The 19,716-nt window shown below is 39.9% G+C and overlaps 1 protein-coding gene across 3 annotated transcripts in view; it reads right to left on the reverse strand.

Annotated features, from left to right (window-relative positions):
• Window positions 1-19,716, reverse strand: part of gas7a (growth arrest-specific 7a) — a 41,793-nt gene that overhangs the window by 19,723 nt on the left and 2,354 nt on the right. Inside the window, exons 2-5 of one of the 3 annotated variants that reach the window (XM_074655842.1) lie at window positions 15,497-15,620; window positions 12,599-12,676; window positions 9,588-9,673; window positions 6,510-6,572 (exon numbers count right to left, since the gene is read on the reverse strand). In XM_074655842.1, the coding sequence (XP_074511943.1) occupies window positions 6,510-6,572; window positions 9,588-9,673; window positions 12,599-12,676; window positions 15,497-15,620 (351 nt within the window). Of the gene's footprint in view, window positions 1-6,509; window positions 7,034-7,714; window positions 7,931-9,587; window positions 9,674-12,598; window positions 12,677-15,496; window positions 15,621-19,716 lie in introns of those variants that run through there. The other 2 variants (XM_074655844.1, XM_074655843.1) reach the window with 2 other exon arrangements.

Below are 19,716 nucleotides of genomic sequence, written 5' to 3' on the forward strand. Positions count from 1 at the left end.
GTAAAGTCTGATTGAGCCTGTAGCATCCCAGTTAAAATAATACAAGCCTTTCTGTTTTCCATTCACTTCATCAACCAACAAGAGCTAAACAAATATTACACAAACAGAAGGCAGAATAAATACATTAGCGTTAAACTTTGTTAGCATTTCTTCCAGAAAGTTATCAAATACACAAAAAACTCAAAATTACTAGACAATTTGGCACAAATAAATGCAGTTAATACCTTCTTGCCCTTTCAACTGGAGCTAAACTCCTGTAATACTCTCTCTTTCTCTGTTTAGCAATGCAGTTCATCTTTCTGATATTCATATAAAGCATTTCTTCTTTCTGCCTATTCAGGAAATTCACTTCAAATTTACCACTTTTGACAGTATTACAGTTTAGCATCCAGCTTTTCTAGCAATGTTTTTCAGCTCTTAGTTTCTTTCTTAGTTCAGCTTCCAACTCTGCCAGTTGTACATTTCAACTTCTAGGGTTTTCAGCAGGGCAGTGCAATGCATTTGAGCTTTAACATTTTTAGGCAAGTCATTTCAAATTTCTGTATTTTCAGCAATGCTTTACAATTAATTTCAGATGTCAGCATTCACACGCATTTTCAGTAGGAAATGCATTTTCTAGTTTTATTATCACCTCATAAAGTTAATATTGCTAACATGTTAGCAAAACGACATGGAGTAACATTAGCATTCATTTGTAGTAGGGAATGTAACTGTTTTTTCATTAATATAAAAATATTGATTTGTGAAGCAAAACTTATTCAGAGGGACAGAAACAAAACACACAGTTATGACATATTGGCTCATGTTTCTGTCCTTATCTAACCAAAATTTACTCTCTTTTAATAGTTACTCACTTTTTCTGTGTGTTGTTTGGTGCTGGGCAGGTAGCGTACGGTACAATCAGCTTATCAGAGCTTTTTTGATGGAAATGGCTGCCTACAATTTTACATGTTGGAGTTGATGAAAGTGGTTGAACTCAACTAGTCAATGTGTAGCTGGAGAAGGCAAATAGCTGTGTAGTGATAGTTCTCTTGAAGCTCTGAGACTTCTTTCACATTGCACACACACCTGATTTATTTTTAGAAATATTACTTTAACGTTCAATATCTCTATCTCTGAGACGCTCTTCTCTGTTGCAGCCTCATTGTGTGATCCATGATGATACGTTGAGTGCAGTTTTGCATAAAACTCTGCAGCTTTAGAGTATAAAACAAATATTTGAGCAAATATTGAGCTTAGAAAAAAAGCTCAACTTCCAATAAACACTTGACATTGACCTCTTCATTCTCTGCGCTGCCACCGTAGCACTAGATCTGAACAGCTTCCAATAAACAACTTCAAAAAACAGATGAGTAATACTCTTTCTCTGTTACATAATCACTAAAAGTCCAGAGGAAATACTGATATGGCTACTTGCCAAGCGGGCGTACCGATACGACAGAAAACAGCTGAAACATGCATGAACAAGAAGCGCATTAACTCACAGTAACACTTCACAATCTAAAGGAACAACAGTGTGATTTACTCTGTGTGCCGACCAGTCACTTTGTTCATTTTCTGCCTCAGAGATCATACTGATTGTCATGGGCAGCAGATTTTCCATTACACTGGCTCCACATCTATCATGACTGTTGTTTATCTGCCTCTCACATCCAGCAGAAAATGAGACCATTTATCTAAAAGAAGGCTGTCTGGCTAACTTACTTCTCTTTTATGGCTGCTTAGTGAGGTGCTCGGGGGTTCGGGAATAAAATATTAATATAGATTACCTTTATTACCCAGCATGAAATAAATCAAGTCCAGCTGTTGGATTTGGGATGTTGCAGCAGGCTGTATCGCCATATTTCATCCTTGAATGACTACGTTCACACGCACACTAATATTCCACTACTACTACTACGAATATGACAATATGGTGAATTTGATACGGGTCATGTAAACAGCATATTCCATTTGGATAATCTAAATTAGGCCTTATTCTGAATGGAGCATTTTCAGATTAAGACATGTGGGATATGTCTGTTATTCAGGATTTAGGAGCATTCTTTGGACATATACTGTAAACAGCACATTCAGAATATGCGTCTCAATTTTTTTTTTTACGTCAGTTTGCGACACACACGATACAGTAAGTGCTGTGCGTTGTACTCAAACCAACTAGCCAACAGTTTACAAGGCTTGAGTAGAGATGCATGCCCAAAAGAAAAGCCCACACATCTGGTTGGAAGGAGAAACACATCTACATTTAAACATTATGAAAGGAGGAAAATTTAACTTATTTAAAGGACGAAGCCATAGGATGTACGTCATGGTCCGGAAAATGTCCCATTGGACCGAAAGCCGAATTGTCCGACAGCCTGTTATCCCGAAAACAAATGCCCATTGTTTTGTAAAGGGCTGGGTATCGGTACTCGATACCTTTAAGGTTTCCACCGAAATAACCCAGTACCAAGTAGTGTCGAAACTTCTCCAGTCAAATAATACCTGCATTCGATCTTTTTTGTACCCAGATCTAGAAAAGAATGACTATTTGTATGTTTTTGCTCGCAGTCAATCACCAAAGGCATTCTTCGATTTAATGTGACTGGCGATTGTGATTGGCCTCTACCTACAGTGGTATGGCTATACTACACGCTTGTGGCGTTTGATTATAATCAATGCGGTGGTGTTGGCATTTTATGCAAGTGAATGCTTCGATTCACATGATGGGTATCAATTAAGTAGAAAAAAAGATATCCAATGAAGTACTCTATTGGTATTGATATCACATTAAGGGTACTGGTATTGGTACCGGTATCGTAACACCCAGCCCAAGTTCCAAACGCCCATCACTCTGAAAATAGGCTAAAAACTCTCAGCAAACAGATGCAATTGGCTAATTATTAAGCAAAATAGCGTCATCGGATTGTCCCGGACGTGATATTTTTTTCCCTACCATGGCGAAAGCTCGACCCGCCCTGCTCTGCCTCTGGTTGGCTTAACCTGATATTCTTAACCTAAACCTAACTAATCTCACTCCTCATGCCTAAATCTAACCAATCTAACCAACGAAGACAACCAACGAGTAATAAGAGGTGGTGTGGTGGGTCATGCCTTTGCCAGTAAGAAAAAAAACGTGAATGTCCGATGATGTCATTCTGCATAATATTTAGTCATGTGCTTCTGTTTGTTGTACGGAGAGTGGGCATTTTCGGAGCAACGGGTCTTCGGAATAATGGGTGTTTGCTTTCGGGATAACGGGCTGTCGGATGGGCTTTTAGTCTAATGGGAAATTTTTCTGACTATTTGGATTTCGGAATAATGGGCCGTCAGAAAAAACAGCGTTTTACATTAATCAGAGTATGCACAGCTGTAGGTAAATGGGAATAATAATGGAATATTATTTTTTTCGGGCTGTCAAAGTTAACGCGATAATACCACATTAACGCGAAGGAGGCTAAATAACGCTCCAAAGTTACGCTAAATTTTGGTGAGGAAAAACTAGCATGGCATTTAACACATTAACACAACTTGTGATTTTTAGGTTGTAGCTGGTTCAGTTTTAAAGTTAGAGTTAAGATATTGGCATTATATGAAACTAGAAACCTAAAGAGCTAGAATGTCATGCTAGCTCACGAAGGAGGTTAAATAACGCTTTAAAATTACACTACATTTTGGCGAGTTAAAACTGGCATGCCAATTTTCAGAGGGGTCCTGTGACCTCTGACCTCAAGATATGTGAATGAAAACGGGTTCTATGGGTACCCATGAGTCTCCCCTTTACAGATATGCCCACTTTATGATAACCACATGCAGTTTGGGGCAAGTCATAGTCAAGTCAGCACACTGACACACTGACAGCTGTTGTTGCCTGTTGGGCTGCAGTTTGCCATGTTATGATTTGAGAATATTTTTTATGCTAAATGCAGTACCTGTGAGGGTTTCTGGACAATATTTGTCATTGTTTTGTGTTGTTAATTGATTTCCAATAATAAAATATACATACATTTGCATTAATCAAGCACTTTTGCCCATCCCCATGTTGATAAGAGTATTAAATACTATACTATACAAATCTCCCTCTAAGGTACATTTTGAACAGAAAAAAGTTTGATTAATTTGTGATTTAATCGTGATCAACTATGGACAATTATGCCATTAATCGCAATTAAATATTTTATCGATTGACAGCTCTAATACATTCTCTTCAGCCATGACAACAGCTTAGAAGGAATATTGTCTTTATCAGAATAAAGGCAAAACCCAAAATATTTTGTGCATGTAAACGTAGTCAATGTTACCGTTTAGTGCAAAACAAAAGCAGCAAGCAACATATAGGAGTGCAGATCTGTTGAGTGAATTGGGACATTTTGTCCCCACTCAGCATTCATCCACATTCACTCTCATGGGGGGTTTGTATCCAAGCTCAAGGCAATGGTTGATTCATTACACATTTAATGCTTTTACTTATTTATTTATTTTTTTGCTTTGCTGAATACAGAAAAAAAAATCATGACACAGTGGAAGAAGAAATCTCCCACGAGAGACGTAAAAAATAATTTGTTTGGCTGTCGAACAAACGACTGAAACACTTCCTCTCTCTCACATCCATTTCTGAGAATATTTCAGCAAATGTGACTGTAGGATGCTCTGCTGCTGTTGCTAGGCGACAAAGTACTTTTGCTGTAAAAGACCACCCCCCACCTCCACACACACACCTTCATACAACAAAACAATCTCAGACTCTATTCTTCCTCCATTCCTTCCTTCTCCTTTTCAAAGACCAATCAAAAAGCCCCGTCCGAGTCCCGCCAACGAGGCCAGATGACACTCTAAAAGAGCTTCTGTTCTCCCCCCCCCACGCCAAACATACGCATCATAGCAACAAGTCAAACTGCACGTGAATCAACGTTTAATAAGCTGAAAAAAATGCAATGCATTTGCTGTGATTGCTCACACTCCCTGAAGGTGAAAACAAGGTCACAGTGTGTCTCCTATCTGATGTGTTGAAGCCTCGGCGTCCTGCGAGGGTCCATTTTGCCAACAACAGTCATGGATGTGTGCGTCTCCATGACAACTGTGGAGGGTTGTGTAATGCGAGGTGCACCGTGGCGAGCAGAAAGACACCTTTGTGGACTGACGTCATCCAGCCACTGCTACAGTTTCAATCATTAGCACCTCCTGTATTTTATATTTATTTCATCTTCATGAACTGCAGCAGAGATTTTTAATATTCATGCACTGAACATCGAATAGTTCCTCCCATTTACTGGCTGTATTTTTCAGAAATGAACATTTCTCTGCAATCTGTTCATTGGGAGCTAATTGAGATGTGAAATTGTGTTTAAAAATGCCTCAACTCTACATGAGAATTTGACTGGATGCTCATGAACAATAGATCTATGAGGCCCTGCACAGACAGAGAAGGAAAATCATATTTTTTCTAACAGTATGTCTTCAGTGAATCTCTGAATGGCTTCCCCCTCCTCTTCTCCTATGCCAGTGTTTTCCATTTCAACACCCATTAATCAGTGCTATTGCTTTTGTCACCATGGAAACTGGACTTGCTGCATCTCACGCAGGTCTGGTGTTTTTTTTTTTCTTCACAATAGCCAGACTGACAGCTCCCGTGGCTGCAGCAGGCCAGCAAGCCCACCGAGCGCAAAATCAAGACCCTGCGAGACACAAAACCACTTCTGTCTGTCTGTCTTCCCCTCACCCTCATCGCCATACGTTCGCCTCACCCCCTCCCACACTCATCATTAAAACAGATTACATAACCACAGTTTCTGTCTGGGCATCTTAAGATAAATTCACTTGGTGAAGAGCACATTTAATTCCTCCTGGGTTCTTTAATGAGCTTCATATCGAAGGCTGATATGGAGGACTTTACAGCCCAAATAAGCAAAAGTGGGAGTCCCTCATAGTCTAGCGCACAAAGTGTTCACTTCCCAAATGCTGCTGTGTGACCTGCACTGCCCTGCAGATTACATGCAGAGCCCTCGGAGTAAGAACAAGGGGGGATTCAGTATCACACTGAGCAACAACTCGATGAGAAAAACACTCCAGATCTTTATCAGTCAGACAGAAGCGATTCTAAAAATACCAACAGCGGTCTCCAGATCAGCTCCGTACTTTTTTGCTCAACATTTGAATATGGTGAAGCGAAGACACGCATTTGAGTGTCGTGAGCGGAGAGCATTAATTCACCTCTGACAGGCATTAAATCGATATCATGGATCGTGGCCAGTCAGTCAGTCAGTCAGTCAGTCAGTGAGACAGAAATGAGCACACGACTCCTCTTCATTCAGACTAATGTGGTATCCGATATATGCAGGGAACCCCACGTTACTCCACGAGAAACCCATGATGCATTATGCTTTGAGCTTGAAGACAACAGTAATAGTAATAATAATAGTAAAAAGATGAACTCAGAGGATGGAGATGGAGATGGAGATGGAGAGACAGCAGAGGCGGATGAAGAAGAAGAAGAAGAAGAGGAAGAAGAGGTTTAAGTTCTGGGTACTCACGGTGATCTTGGTCTCCTTGACCTCCTTGATCTGCCTCCTGGCCGGCGAAACAGAGCCGGGGGGCTGCGGGGTGAGACAGGACGGATCGTCAAAACTCTCCTCAGTGTCAAAGCTGGCTTCCATCATCATCCCTCTCACCTCCTCCTGCTTCTCTATTCTGGGAAAGCCTCACTCTCTCCTCTCTCTCTCTCTTTCCCTTCACGCACCGAGGCTGCCTTCAGTCTCACCGGCTACGGAGTGAGTGGAGAGGAGTCGCGTTGCAAATGGGGGGGGAGGAGGGTGTAGCGATGGGTAAGGTAGCGTTAGGGGTGAGGAGGGGGAGTTGTAGGGGGGAATCGGTGGTGGTGGCAGCAGTGGGAGTGTGACGAAGTCTAGCCTCCGGTTAAGCTGCTGTCACACGAGTTTTAAGGTTGAAGGGCTGCAAAGGAGATGGATGCTACCCCCACCCAGCCTCACCTCCACTCCTCACCCAATGATGTCCATGCAGAGAGAGAGACCACTGAGCCGGCTCATGGGTGGAGATGCTGGAGCGTAAAGGGAAGCAAAAGCATGAAGAAAGAAATAGTAAGAGGAGGAGGAGGAGGAAGAAGAGGAGAGGGGTTTATTTACATGATCCCTGCCACACCTCCCTCCCCAGAGAGGCAGATAGTGTGGGAGGAGGGAGCAGCAGTGGTGGAGGTGATGGTGCTGGAGGTGGGGGTTGGTTTGATGGAAATGGTTGAATGATGATCTTTAAAATGACTAATTACGATTGGGAGGGAAACTGGCGGAGGAGGGGGGGGGAGGAGAGACAGAGAGAGAGAGATAGAGAGAGAGAGAGAAAGAGAGGAGGGAAAACAGGCAGCCAATGAGATGAAGCCTCTGTGATTGTGTGTGTTTAAGATCGAAGGGGTTATAAAAGTGTGCTGAGGAGACATATTCAGGGACTGTGTGTCAACATATTGCACAAAACATGTGATCATTTATATGTGCACAATGTGACGTTCATGTTTAGAGTAAGTATGTGCGTGCAAGACGGCGGCAGCTACATCGTTATCATCTCTTTCATATGACAGCGCTTCACCCGAGGCTTCAAAAAAACAAGCTGCGTGCAGAGCGGAGCGGCTACGACGGCACACATGATCGCTTGCAGCTTTTTCACAACATCCAACACCATCACAGCCAGAACAAACCTCCACGAACGTGCACAACAACCACGTTCTCACCTTCGCTGCACAGAACATGGCGGCTCTGACCGCCACAATCGCAGTCCAGGTTTTCGGGATCCGTGGCCCCGGTGCTCCCTGCGTGAGCTTCTACTGTCTTGGCTGGCCTCCTTTCCACAACTGACAAACTCTGACAAGTGAGAGTCCAAATCTCTGCTGCCCATATGGCACAAAGTGTCTGTCCATCTATACTCTCCTGTGTGATTATGACTCGGTGTGCCCTCATCTGACTCGTAATTAGTCACGTGGGTTGGCATGTAATCGATGTTGGCCCGGGTCCATCCGAGCGGCGGAAGCGGCCCTGCTTGCAGTGGACAGAGCGCGGCAGATTTAGATCATGGAAATACTGACATCAGAGAAGTGAAAGCGTTGTTTACGTGGGAGAAAGCACCAAGTGTGGATTTTAATTTTTTGCACTTAGATTCGATTTTGAAAGTGGGCAGCAAACTGCTTAAGCTATCAATTATTCTTTCAAATTATCGTTTATAAAATATTGTGAAAAATCAATTCCAAATTCCCAGAGACCAAGGTGACGTCTTCAGATTGTTATGTCTGACCAGATAATCAATTTACAACAATTTAGAAACAGAGACAAGCAGCGAGTCTTCAAATTTGAGAAGCTGGAAACTGGAAATATTCAGCATTTTTGCTTGATACTGACGTTAAAGGGTAATTTTGGTATTTTTCAAACTGGACCCAATTTTTCCATGTTTTTGCTCTCTCTCTTTTACAATTCCTCACCATCAATGTACTTCCACTAAAGTGCTTGTTGTTGTCACTTACAGGCTCAGGTTGTTTTTATAAGTGTCTCACAACGACATGGAAAGGACCCTACAGAGAAATAAAACGTTTTTCTTACCTTTCGCTTTCTGTTTGTTATTGTGTCATGACTTGTTGCCGGAAGACAACGTTGGAACATGAGTGAGAGTGGAGAGAGGAGTGCCGGAGTTATCAGAGTTTGTTGTGTTGGAGTACAGAAAGCGTAGCTTAGTATTATCTAAAATATTTTTTGATGTCATGGCTGAATATTTAGATGATTTCGACGATGTGGATGAGATTTCAGAACGAGACTTCTCCGAACGAGACACACAACAACAAACAGACCGGATCAAGCGAACAGTAAAGAAAAAGGTTTTATTTCTCTGTAGGGTCCTTTCCATAATGTTGTCAGACACTTATAATAACAATCTGAATCTGTCAGTTGCAAAACAACCATTTTTAGTAGACGTACAATGACGGTGAGGAGTTGCCCCGAGCAATTACATTGCAGCCCGTTTAGCAGCTGGCAGCTGCAGGGTTTTCCCTCAATACTGGGCCAGTTTCAAAAAGTGTTGTCCCCATTGGTCACTTAGACACTTAAACATGGTCCAAGTTGAAAAATACTGATCACTAGATTAACAAAGTTGTTGTTGATTAATTTTTTCCCAAGAAGAACGACGGCATCAGTCCTTTAAGCAAATCCCAAAAACAACGTGTTTACATTCGAGACGAGAGAAAAGGAGGAAGTCAGGTGACGTTAAAATAGAGCGACAAAGGGAGGAAGTTGAGATGGATGGATGGATCAACAAAACATCAGATTTTAACACCGTTATCTAGTGTTCGTTTCCCATTTTGAAACCCACTGTCTACATTGTTTTTTTTAAAAGCATGACCATGATCGTATTTCAAACGGATTTTGTCGTTTAATTTGAAGGATTTGTTAGACGATGACCAAATCAATTAATCAACTTTCAGCACATAAAAACCATAAAGGGAAACAAACACTGTATAACAGCTTCTTCAATATGTGAAGCCTCATACTGAAGACAGTCTGAACCCCTTTTTGTGCAAACAGAGCTGACGATTCCTACTGCTTAAGTCTCATGTGGCTTACCTGTTTGTTCATGGTGGGCTTCCTCAGAGCAACATCAGCGACCTCCGTAGGCTGACTGGTCTTTGTGCTGCTGTGGCATCCGTTGCCTGAGGACAAAACAGATTATGAACACACACATTACTGAGTCTTACTTTTGTACAATAACTTCACATAAATGAACAGGTGGGAAGCAAAGAATCGACAATTTGAGAGGCGACTCAATTACAGTGAAAAGGTCACATTTTACTGAGGATATTGATGTGTGACATTCTTATATTGGTGAGTCCAAGCTGTGGTTTGATTTTTTCAGAGCCGGCAGTCATTGCTTTGGTGTCAGGGAGAACAAATCAGACTATTTTATGCAGCTTTTGTGACATTTACAGGCGATTTAAGGCCAATTTTCCAGTTTGCACTGAGTACGTCTTCTTCCCAGATCCACATACAGTATATCCACATGTTGGAGGAATGACATTAATGAGCCGGGCCCTGGGGGGGGGTTCACAGCTCTGTAGTAACATCCTTGGTTTCATCCTTTAGGCCCTTAATGGTTCTTCATTGCCTGTGATTCATGAGCTGTCTGCTCGTTGCATATCAAATGGTCCCATCTCCAGCTGAAGGTAAACACGTGAGCCCGGCAGAGTGTGACCCCCGAGGACACGCATCACAGCCGCGGACGCTGGTCAGAGCAGCACCAGAAAAACCATGCTGACTCTAAAAATAACAACAACGGTCATTTTGCTTAAAGGGGCATTAAGAAATCTACGAACTTTGTTGACCTCTGTTAGTTGCCCAGTAAAATTTAACATGTCCCTGACACGTGAAAAACAGTAAGTCACATTTGCACAAAAGAGAGCAGGGATCCATCACAAACAGATGTAATGTTTCACCTATGAACACTATGTGATATCAGTTGTGCTTTGTCGTTAGCTTTATCATGAAAATGGAGAAAAATATTAATCTTCACAGAAATGTGTGACTTGCTTGTGGCCCGATCCTTAACAATTAAAGAAATACTTTAACATTGGTGGCAGTATGGTAATTCTCTTCCCCCCCCTGATAGTTAGATGAGAAGATTGATGCCTCTCTCGTGTTGGTGCATTAAGGACAGACCTGGAAACAGGATGTGGTTAAGTAGCTAAGCATAACAACTGAACTGTGTAACAGTTAAAACTAAGTATGTCACGAGACTAGAAATTTAGTAGTCGATACCAATACCAGTGAAATGCCACGATTCTCGATACCAATTCAATACCACGGTAAAAAACAGAAACAAAGAAAAAAAAAAAAAACGAAAAAAAAAATCCCATGTGCTTCAACATTCACTCATTTATTACCGTTTGCATACTGGTATTTGCAAATTTATTATTAATCCTTGATAATACAACTCAAGTTGTTTCACCAAGTTTACATTTAGTTATGGCAAATGGCTCTCCGCACTGAGCCGGGTTCTGCCCAAGGTTTCTACTCGGTTTTTTTTCTTGCCACTGTCGCATATCAATGCATGCTTATGGGGGATCTCTTGTTGGGTCTCTAAATTATAGAGTACGGTCTAAACCTGCTCTATAATGAAAAAAAGTCTTGAGATAACTTTGGTTATGATTTGACGATATATAAAAATAAATTTAATTTGAATACTGAATAGAGCTTGAATGCATCATAATGTAACTCAATACAACCTCCGTAGGTTAGCTGTTAACGTTAACTAGCTCTCCTCCCGCCGATTTCAACAGTTTGTTGTTCACAATGTAGCATTATCAGGGACATTTTCTATCAACCCCAGGACGATGGGACACCATTAGTCTCGAGCCACCCCCCAGCACCTGCGGTACTGTAGAGAAACTAGTACCACCATGTTTTCAGAATTATGGTATCGACTTGGTATCAAAGTATCAGTTCTCTTGACATCTCTAGTTACAAGACATAACTCCTGATTAAAATACAATATTGTCGTCTATATACCCATTTGTGTACAAATTAACAAACAAGATATAATATGTTAATTAGATGTGATGGTTGATGTATTTTTGAGCTTTTGGAGGCAGCCAGGCTAGCTGTTTCCAGTCTTAATGCTAAGGTAGGAGTTCAAGATGAGTCTTGGAAAATATTGTAAAGCTATTAATGAGGATGTTTTTTTTTTTCTTGCTTCATGCAAACAAAAGCTAACTAGCAGATCTGTATTGTTTGTAATACTTTTGAGTATTTGTGCATATTTGTACATGTGTTCATGAATGCGCATATACCTGTGATGCTCTGGCACGTGTTCAACAACTCAGTCTTATCTCATCTACCTCCTCTTGAATGCTGCCTCACTATTTCTCGGTCTCTGAAACCAGCCGGTCAAATCCCCAGTTTCCTGTCTGGAGGTTGGAGGAGACGTCCAGGCTGCTCAGCTCTAAACCTGGCCTTCATTAAACTTCTTGCTCTCTAAGGAGGATCACACTTGTCTGCTTGAATGCTGACAAACTCCCCTGCAGCTGACTCGTTTTCCCTCTAAGTGTGTTTAGGCCACATGCCAGCAGAAAGAAGAAAACCATCTGCTCTCTGCTAAGATGTCGTTAGCGAGGATGCTGGCAGCGATGAAACATAATAAGCCAGTCATTAAGAAAATGTAGGATTTCCTGCAGTAGCAAGGTTTGTGATAATGTAGGACACAGCAGAGGGATTTGTCAAAGGTTTTGTACAAACCTTTTGGGAAAATGTGACTAAGTACAACGGAAACACAGTGTGATTACTTGTATTGTGTCAGTTAAACTGCTCATCTGAAGGAATCTGGTTTAAGTTATGACCTGTGGCTCCAAATGGAAACAATCTTCATGGAAAGAGCAATTTAACAAATGAATACAGATATTATAGTTATCATCAGCTCTCTATCTTTGTCATTCCTAACCTCTAAACCTCTATAAAACTCTCCTTCTCATTCCTGCAACGTCTTGTCTTCAGTGTTTATGCCTCTTGTGCTGTTTTGTTTTCTACGTGTTAGTAGAAATTGTGTCATAAACCGGGTGGCTGAGAAGATAACGGCTCAGTTTTACCATATGGTGAGGCGTTCTGTTGTGCCAGCGGTCTCTGCGGGGCCTCGGCTGACAAGGAGGGACGTCGCCATGTTGTTTCTGGAACGATACAAACAACAGGAAGGATGACAGCTGAAAAACATCAGCTCCTTCTGCACATTGATATTTCTCTGCACAACCTACAGGATGCGCTTGCTAATATGAATATTGACCAAAGTAGCACATTATGTACACAGCTAATTAATACATTTTATTTTTTTCAAATTCCCATTTCCCTCTCATTGTTATAATACATCCTGCATAGATATACTGACACATGATTAATGGTTTCACCATTAACAAGCTGTATGTCTCACTGTGTGGATGTGAGGCATTCTATCATGTGTAAGGAAACATCAGGCTTCACTTAAACATTGGTTTCCTATCTTTGTAAACAAAAAGTAAATTACAGCTGCAAGCGGCAGTTCACGTGTTCAAACCTTTTTTCGCTCAAGGTTGTGGACATATCTTGCAAGTTTCGAGATGATGGGCCAAATGGTTGTTGACTTAAGTCTGTTTATGTGTTGAGCCACGCCCCTTTTGAAATCCATTGGTCAATATCTTCAAAATGTAATGATATATCAACAAGCTTTATGCAACTTTTGATAAGCTTGGTCCAACAATGATATGATTTCAGTATATAATATTTATAGTATATAAACATAGAATTGTATTTAATAGATTGGCCACATTGTCACCGATATCCAATCCAGCTGTTTGAGTCCGTATCGGCCTGATATCCAATCCGGTATCGGTGCATCCCTCGTTGAGTTACTGTTTCCTGTTTATTTCTAACTGATGGATCGATAAATGCATCACTGCAAACTGCAGTGCAAAAATGCAAAGCTGTTTCTGATTGAAATACTGCGATCGAAATTTACATACACACACTAAATTTAAAATAGTATCAATAATCTTCTCCCAGGAAATCCTAAAACGTCCCTCAAACCCTTTTAAATATAATTCAGTAAAAGTAAAAACAAAAAGTGTTTAACCTTGCTGTGCCAGCATGGCAGGTAAAGTCAAGGTAAACTTTATTTCCTTCATTCTCGTCCATCTATGTACAAGTGAACCTTTTGGGTAAAAAAAAAGAATGATTTCCAGCTCCTGTATTTTAGCCGTCTATCACACCAAGTAATGAGGAATCATTCCACTTAGCAGAGCAGGAAGTCCTTTACGCTGCGACGGCTGCAGGTGAATCTGTGTCACTGTGTGGATCTTTAACACAAATGTCTAAATGTGTGAGTGGATGGAAAGCTGAAAGCCAAGAATCATGGATTTGTTACTGTAATGTGCACATTTTAATTAAGAAACACAGTCACTGAATATATGATGAGCATTAATATGTGAAATACCTCACTTTCTTTTGCTGGATTTATAAATATACAGTACCTCTATTTATTTTTTACTTTCTCTATTTATCTGTTTTTCTATTTCCGAATTTCCCCTCTGGAGATCAATAAAGGCTTTTCTTATCTTATCTTCTCTTATTATATCTTATGAATGATTGTAAAGTATAGTTTAGTTTGTATAATTTCTTCTTTCTTCATAAACAATCACATGTTTTTAAGCTTCAGTTCCCCTTTTGCAATTCTTTCTCGTTGTTCCAATTCCCATCTGTCATATTTTCAACCCCAAAGGGATTAAGTGGAATGACTTCAACTCATCCTCATTTGTGCACCTCCTCGATTAAATGACAGACGAAAAACAACAAGCAGCTTTCTAATAAACACTGTTGGCATCTCTACGACACACACACACACACACACACACACACACACACACACACACACACACACACACACACACACTCAGTAGCAGCCTTTTGAAGCTCTATATTCAGACACGAAACAACAACAAACTGTAACAAAATAAAAAGTGACTGCTGCAGCATATGGGTGCTGAACGTAAAAATAGCTTTTGGGTGTTTTGTTTCTTCCTGCTCAGTGTGTGTGTGTGTGTGTGTGTGTGTGTGTGTGTGTGTGTGTGTGTGTGTGCTGCGAGCCAAAGTGCAATCACTGCCAGAGATGTTGTTGATGCAGCCTTTTCGTCTGTCCCGTGGGAGTCTGTCTTATCCGCCTGGATTAATTCCCAAATGAGGTGTAAAACACACACACACACACACACACACACACACACACACACACACACCGAAGCAGATGTTTGTGAAAGGTCGCCTGCCTTCTAGCCTCTATATTAAAATAACTCTTCAGTCTCTTATTAGGTAGCAGTGTATTAGAGCAGAAGACAAATATCCCCCCACCACTGAATCCACAGATCTCAGTGCTGAGATACTGGCTGTGGAACACGTTTAAGATAATCAGATTAAAGTGGATCGAATCGGCCGGTCCACATGAATGGACTGCTGAGACTCGCTGATGGGGAGGAATGATAATGAGTCCTCATAGTTCACAGTGTTGAGGCAGTGAGAGCTGGATGACTTGATAAGTAAACTAAAACACAAGAGGAGGTGATAATCAGTTCAGTACATGGCTATTGACTTCTGTGTCTGACCGAGTGCAGTTTTCATTCTACAAATGTGTCTCAAAGGACAAAGAACAAAGTTTATATCACAACACTGGCAAACAACTGAGAGTAACGCATGTCACATGTTAACTTCCCACTCTTTTGTTTTGCAGGGGAAACCTTATTTGCAATATTTTTATTTTGTAATATCTAACATTATCTACATTTAAAGGGCAGGTCCATTTTTTTTTTTTAATTTAGTTTTTTATATCATTCTGTAGCTTCCCAGTGGTGCTCCTTATGTATTCAAATCTGAACATGCACATTTTGGTCAAGTAGGTATGTTTTAGCATCAAAATGCTATTTTCCCTTCAAGCCCTTCTAAAACCTGTTTTCAGGCGTGGCTGCTCTCACCTTTACTGCAGCTGTTGACGTAGTACCGGAGTCCCTCAGGTGATGTGTAGCTCCTCCATCCTGGGGGAAGAGGGCAGCTGTCAGTCTCCTCTCTGGCTGCAGCAGAGTTCACGACCGCTGGTTTCTGTCAGAAACAAACACTTATTTCACCACCACTTTAAATGTTACTACTTTATATACTACTGCTATAATTATACTATACTTACTGGTACTGTACATACATGTTCTACTGCATTGGCTCCACCTGGTTACTGTTTACAACCTGTTTACATCTTAGTATATATATTTTACTACCCGTTTATTCATCACAGCAGCGGTTCCCAACCTATTTTCTTTGAAGCCTCCCCAGCTTATATCTAAGGAAAGCTGAGCCCCACGATGTCATCGCCCTAAAAAACAAATCCTCAAACAAAATCCTCAATTTGAATAAAGTGATTCAGTGTATTAAATGAATAAGTCATTTTTTTTTCATTAAATCAACTTTCTTTAAAGAATATACTGTACATCTTGACAGATTCACCAAGCGAATGCAGATACATAATGATATTTTTAATGAATGACGACTTAATGAATTTACTATAAAAGCATTAGAGACAAAATAGATTTTTTTGTTATAGTGGTTATATAGTGGTTAAATAAATATAATTTAAGGTGTTGTTAGATTGCTGCTACACTGCCCCTTTAATACAGGTGTCGGCCTCCCTTTGTGTGCGTCAAGCGGGAGCAAATATGTTTTTGACCGCAGTGAAAAATGTTGATTTTGAAAGGCTAAACACCAACAAATATGGAATGAAGCAGAATATTTCGTTAGAATTTGCTACTAAGTAGCAAATAAGTATATCTTCTTAGATATTTTATAAACAGACTCTTGTATAAATTATCCCGTAAATGTGTGATTATGATTTTAGTTAGACATGAGCAAATCTAATTTTGACCCCAGGTTGGGAACCGCTGCATCGCAGTATATACTATATAGTTATGTGCATACTACTATTACTGTACACCTGTTTTATTTTATATTTTATTAATTCCTGCACTATTTTATGTCTTTATGTCTTAGATTTGAATTTTGAAAATTTTGGAAAGTGATTTTCTCTTCTTTTTGTAAACATATTCATTCGGTCGTTGTTGATGTTTTTTTTTGTTGTTTTTTTACATATCAAGATGATTATTTTTGAGTGTATGTGATACACATTAAGTTCCTTATTTACGTTATCGAAGTTACAGAAAGGGGTAGGACCTTATGAGTGTTTACTTCTGCCTATTCCTTTTCGAACATATAATATTGGCCTATTTATTTAGTTTATTTAGAATTTGCTGGACATGTTTACTGTTCATTTTATTGGTTATTCTCATTTTGTTTTCTTATTATTTGTTACATGTTCGAATTAAATCTATATAATAATCTATTAATATGAACATTGTTGGAGGAAGAATTTGACTGCCAACGACTGTTTCATTGTAATTATTGTGTGTTATAGGACAATAAAGAACTTGAACATTAACATTTCCTTGTGTTTCCTTCCTGTAAAATATTATCAGAAATTATTCAAACTGGGCCTTGAAATCTACAAGAACAAGAACATCGTGTCATTAATATTATGCAATCTCACAAACTGGCCCTGAAATTGATGCTATTGTTGTGTTTGGGTTTGCATTTTATTGTAACACCCTTTAAAATGAGGAGCTCCACAGAGCATGACTCCAGCTACTTAATTACTAAATAAGTAGCTGGAGTCATGCACATATTGTCTAACTAATAATTACACAATAATTGTAATTAACAGGATTGTCTCCTCAGTCATCAGCCTCAGTCACAATCAAGTCATTAAGTGCTATAACGATTTCCCGGAGGCTGCAGAAAGTTAGGTTGTTTGAGAACAATCTGCTCTAATTTAATTCATAAACCAGGACATCAGCAGCTGTAGCCATAAATGAAGAACAGCATTCTGGTATATTGCTGAATAATAACTATTGAGGATCCCGAGGGCGGTGAAAATGGATGCTTTGGTTCATCCTGAGTAAGGGAACATTGAGTAAGAAAGCCTATAACGTGATGTTGCTTCATTAAAGTTTATGCATTTCCACAAGCTTGCATATACAGTAATGTAAATGCTGGAGTCATAACAGCCTCTTCAATAAGTAAAGTTATTATCATCAAATCCCCATTTTGCTTTTCAGCATTTCTCTGAATAATGGTGTTATTCATATGGTGAAATATGATCCACTAAATGGATAAATAATGATAAATGCTCCTCCACCTTATCAGCAGCCCCCAGGAGGCTCCACACACACACACACATCGTATACTGGGCCAGAAATGACTGCAGTGTGCTGCTGTACAAGGGAAAAAGCCGCTTTTCATCTGCAGCGATCGCTGACTGGCTGTTCATTTACAGACGCAGCGGTGCGTGGCCTGCTCAGATCTGTCTGCTGAACTTCAGGACGGTGCAGTCCAATCAGACATCTGAGGGGAGTTGGGTGTATGTGATCCAACAGATATATAAATGGGCAGATTATTAGCAGGATGATAAAGGAGTCGTATCGTGTTCTTTATGCTTGCATGGGCAACAGGGCAGAGTGGGTGGATAAAGCCGATTGATGTGTAACATTAAAGTTTGCAGAAAGCTTCAGCTGCTGCAGTATTTTAGCTGCACAGAAAAGATAAGTGACATCCTTTACTGGCAGCTCACAGTGACACATGTAGTGTCAGGGCAACCCATCTTATTTTATGATCCACACCATAACTGGGAATCAAATGTGCAACCTATAGTGTAAGAATTAACATTCATTTAGTGCTTGTGTTGCATTAGAAAGATGCTGGCAGGATTATGTTTTACTTCCCTATCGTTGACAAGTCTTCATAACTAAGTGACAAAATGGTAGGTGTGTAAATCACAAAGTCTGCCACGATATGATTTCGATTCGATTCAACTTGGTGGCCTGCGATCGATATGAGACAATATCTAACACACACATCAGTTACATTTACAGAAGTAAGTATAATATGATTTGACTACTGGGCTATTCCAGACATTTAAATGAAAAACAATCTATGCTTTTAAATTAAAAAAAATATATATAAAGAGTGAATTTCAAAATAAATGCGTATCTTAAAGATGACAATATATAGCGATGTTATCACTTTGCATTGCTGATATGAATGGATCATTGATCATTGAATTGATATATTGATCCAAATCGATGTACACCCCTACAAAATGGGTCATTTGTAATTGCTTTAAAAACACCTCACTATTCCTAATAGAATACTTAGTTAAATGCTAATATCAGCAGCATGGCTACAGTCATAATCACAGCTACAAAACTCAAACTGTGACCTTTCGGGAGCTTATAAACTTCTGATGGCCATTTATCATGTTTTTTTTCGGAGATTTTAAACAATTAATTAATTAAGGGCTCTTACAATTTAAGGCACATTAGATTTAAGACTTTTTTAATGCCACTCTGAATTAAATTTAAGATTAATTTTAAGACTAATTTTAGACTAATTTTACAATAATAATAATAATTTATTCTCTGCTCCAATCGCCAAACCTGTCTGCTCTGAGTGCATCGACGGTCTCTCTATCTCTACAAAATATGAGTGTTGTTGGTTCCGCTCAGACAGGATGCAAACACGCATCACTGGTGTAATCCTCCTCGTCTTTATTTTCCACTGCACTATGAATGTCAAACTAGTTCCTGTATCGGTACAATGGACATAAACTAAATAACTAAAGCAGAGGAGTTTCATCTGAATATCATTTATAGCAGACTTGAATTTACTAAGAAGCATCCATACTACATTTTTTTCACTGGCAAAGCAAAATCAAAGAATTCCCACATTATGACTGAATGAACCAAAGGTTTAAAGATAACCTACTATCATGAGATTTCACATGTCCTCTGGCTTGCAAGGAGAAATGCAGCTGAATGGTATCTGAGCTTTTATGGAAACTCTTTTTTTTTTTTTTAAAACACAGATCTGTAAGATATCACTGCCAAATCCCACAATCCTCTCGGGTGCTGCTCTCAATGTAACCCTGAAACCAGGATATCCACTCCACTCCTGTTAGCTCACTTCTCTCTGAATAGGAATAAACTGAGAAGACAGGATGTGTCAGGAGGAGGATGCCTCTCGCTGCATTACTGAGCTTTTTCATGAGGTCTGACAGGGAGAGAAAGAAAGCACCGAGATTCCTTTCTACCTGGAAAAT

The sequence above is a fragment of the Sebastes fasciatus genome, chromosome 13 (genome assembly GCF_043250625.1).
Source record: "Sebastes fasciatus isolate fSebFas1 chromosome 13, fSebFas1.pri, whole genome shotgun sequence".
In the NCBI taxonomy this organism is placed as follows: Eukaryota; Metazoa; Chordata; class Actinopteri; order Perciformes; family Sebastidae; genus Sebastes; species Sebastes fasciatus.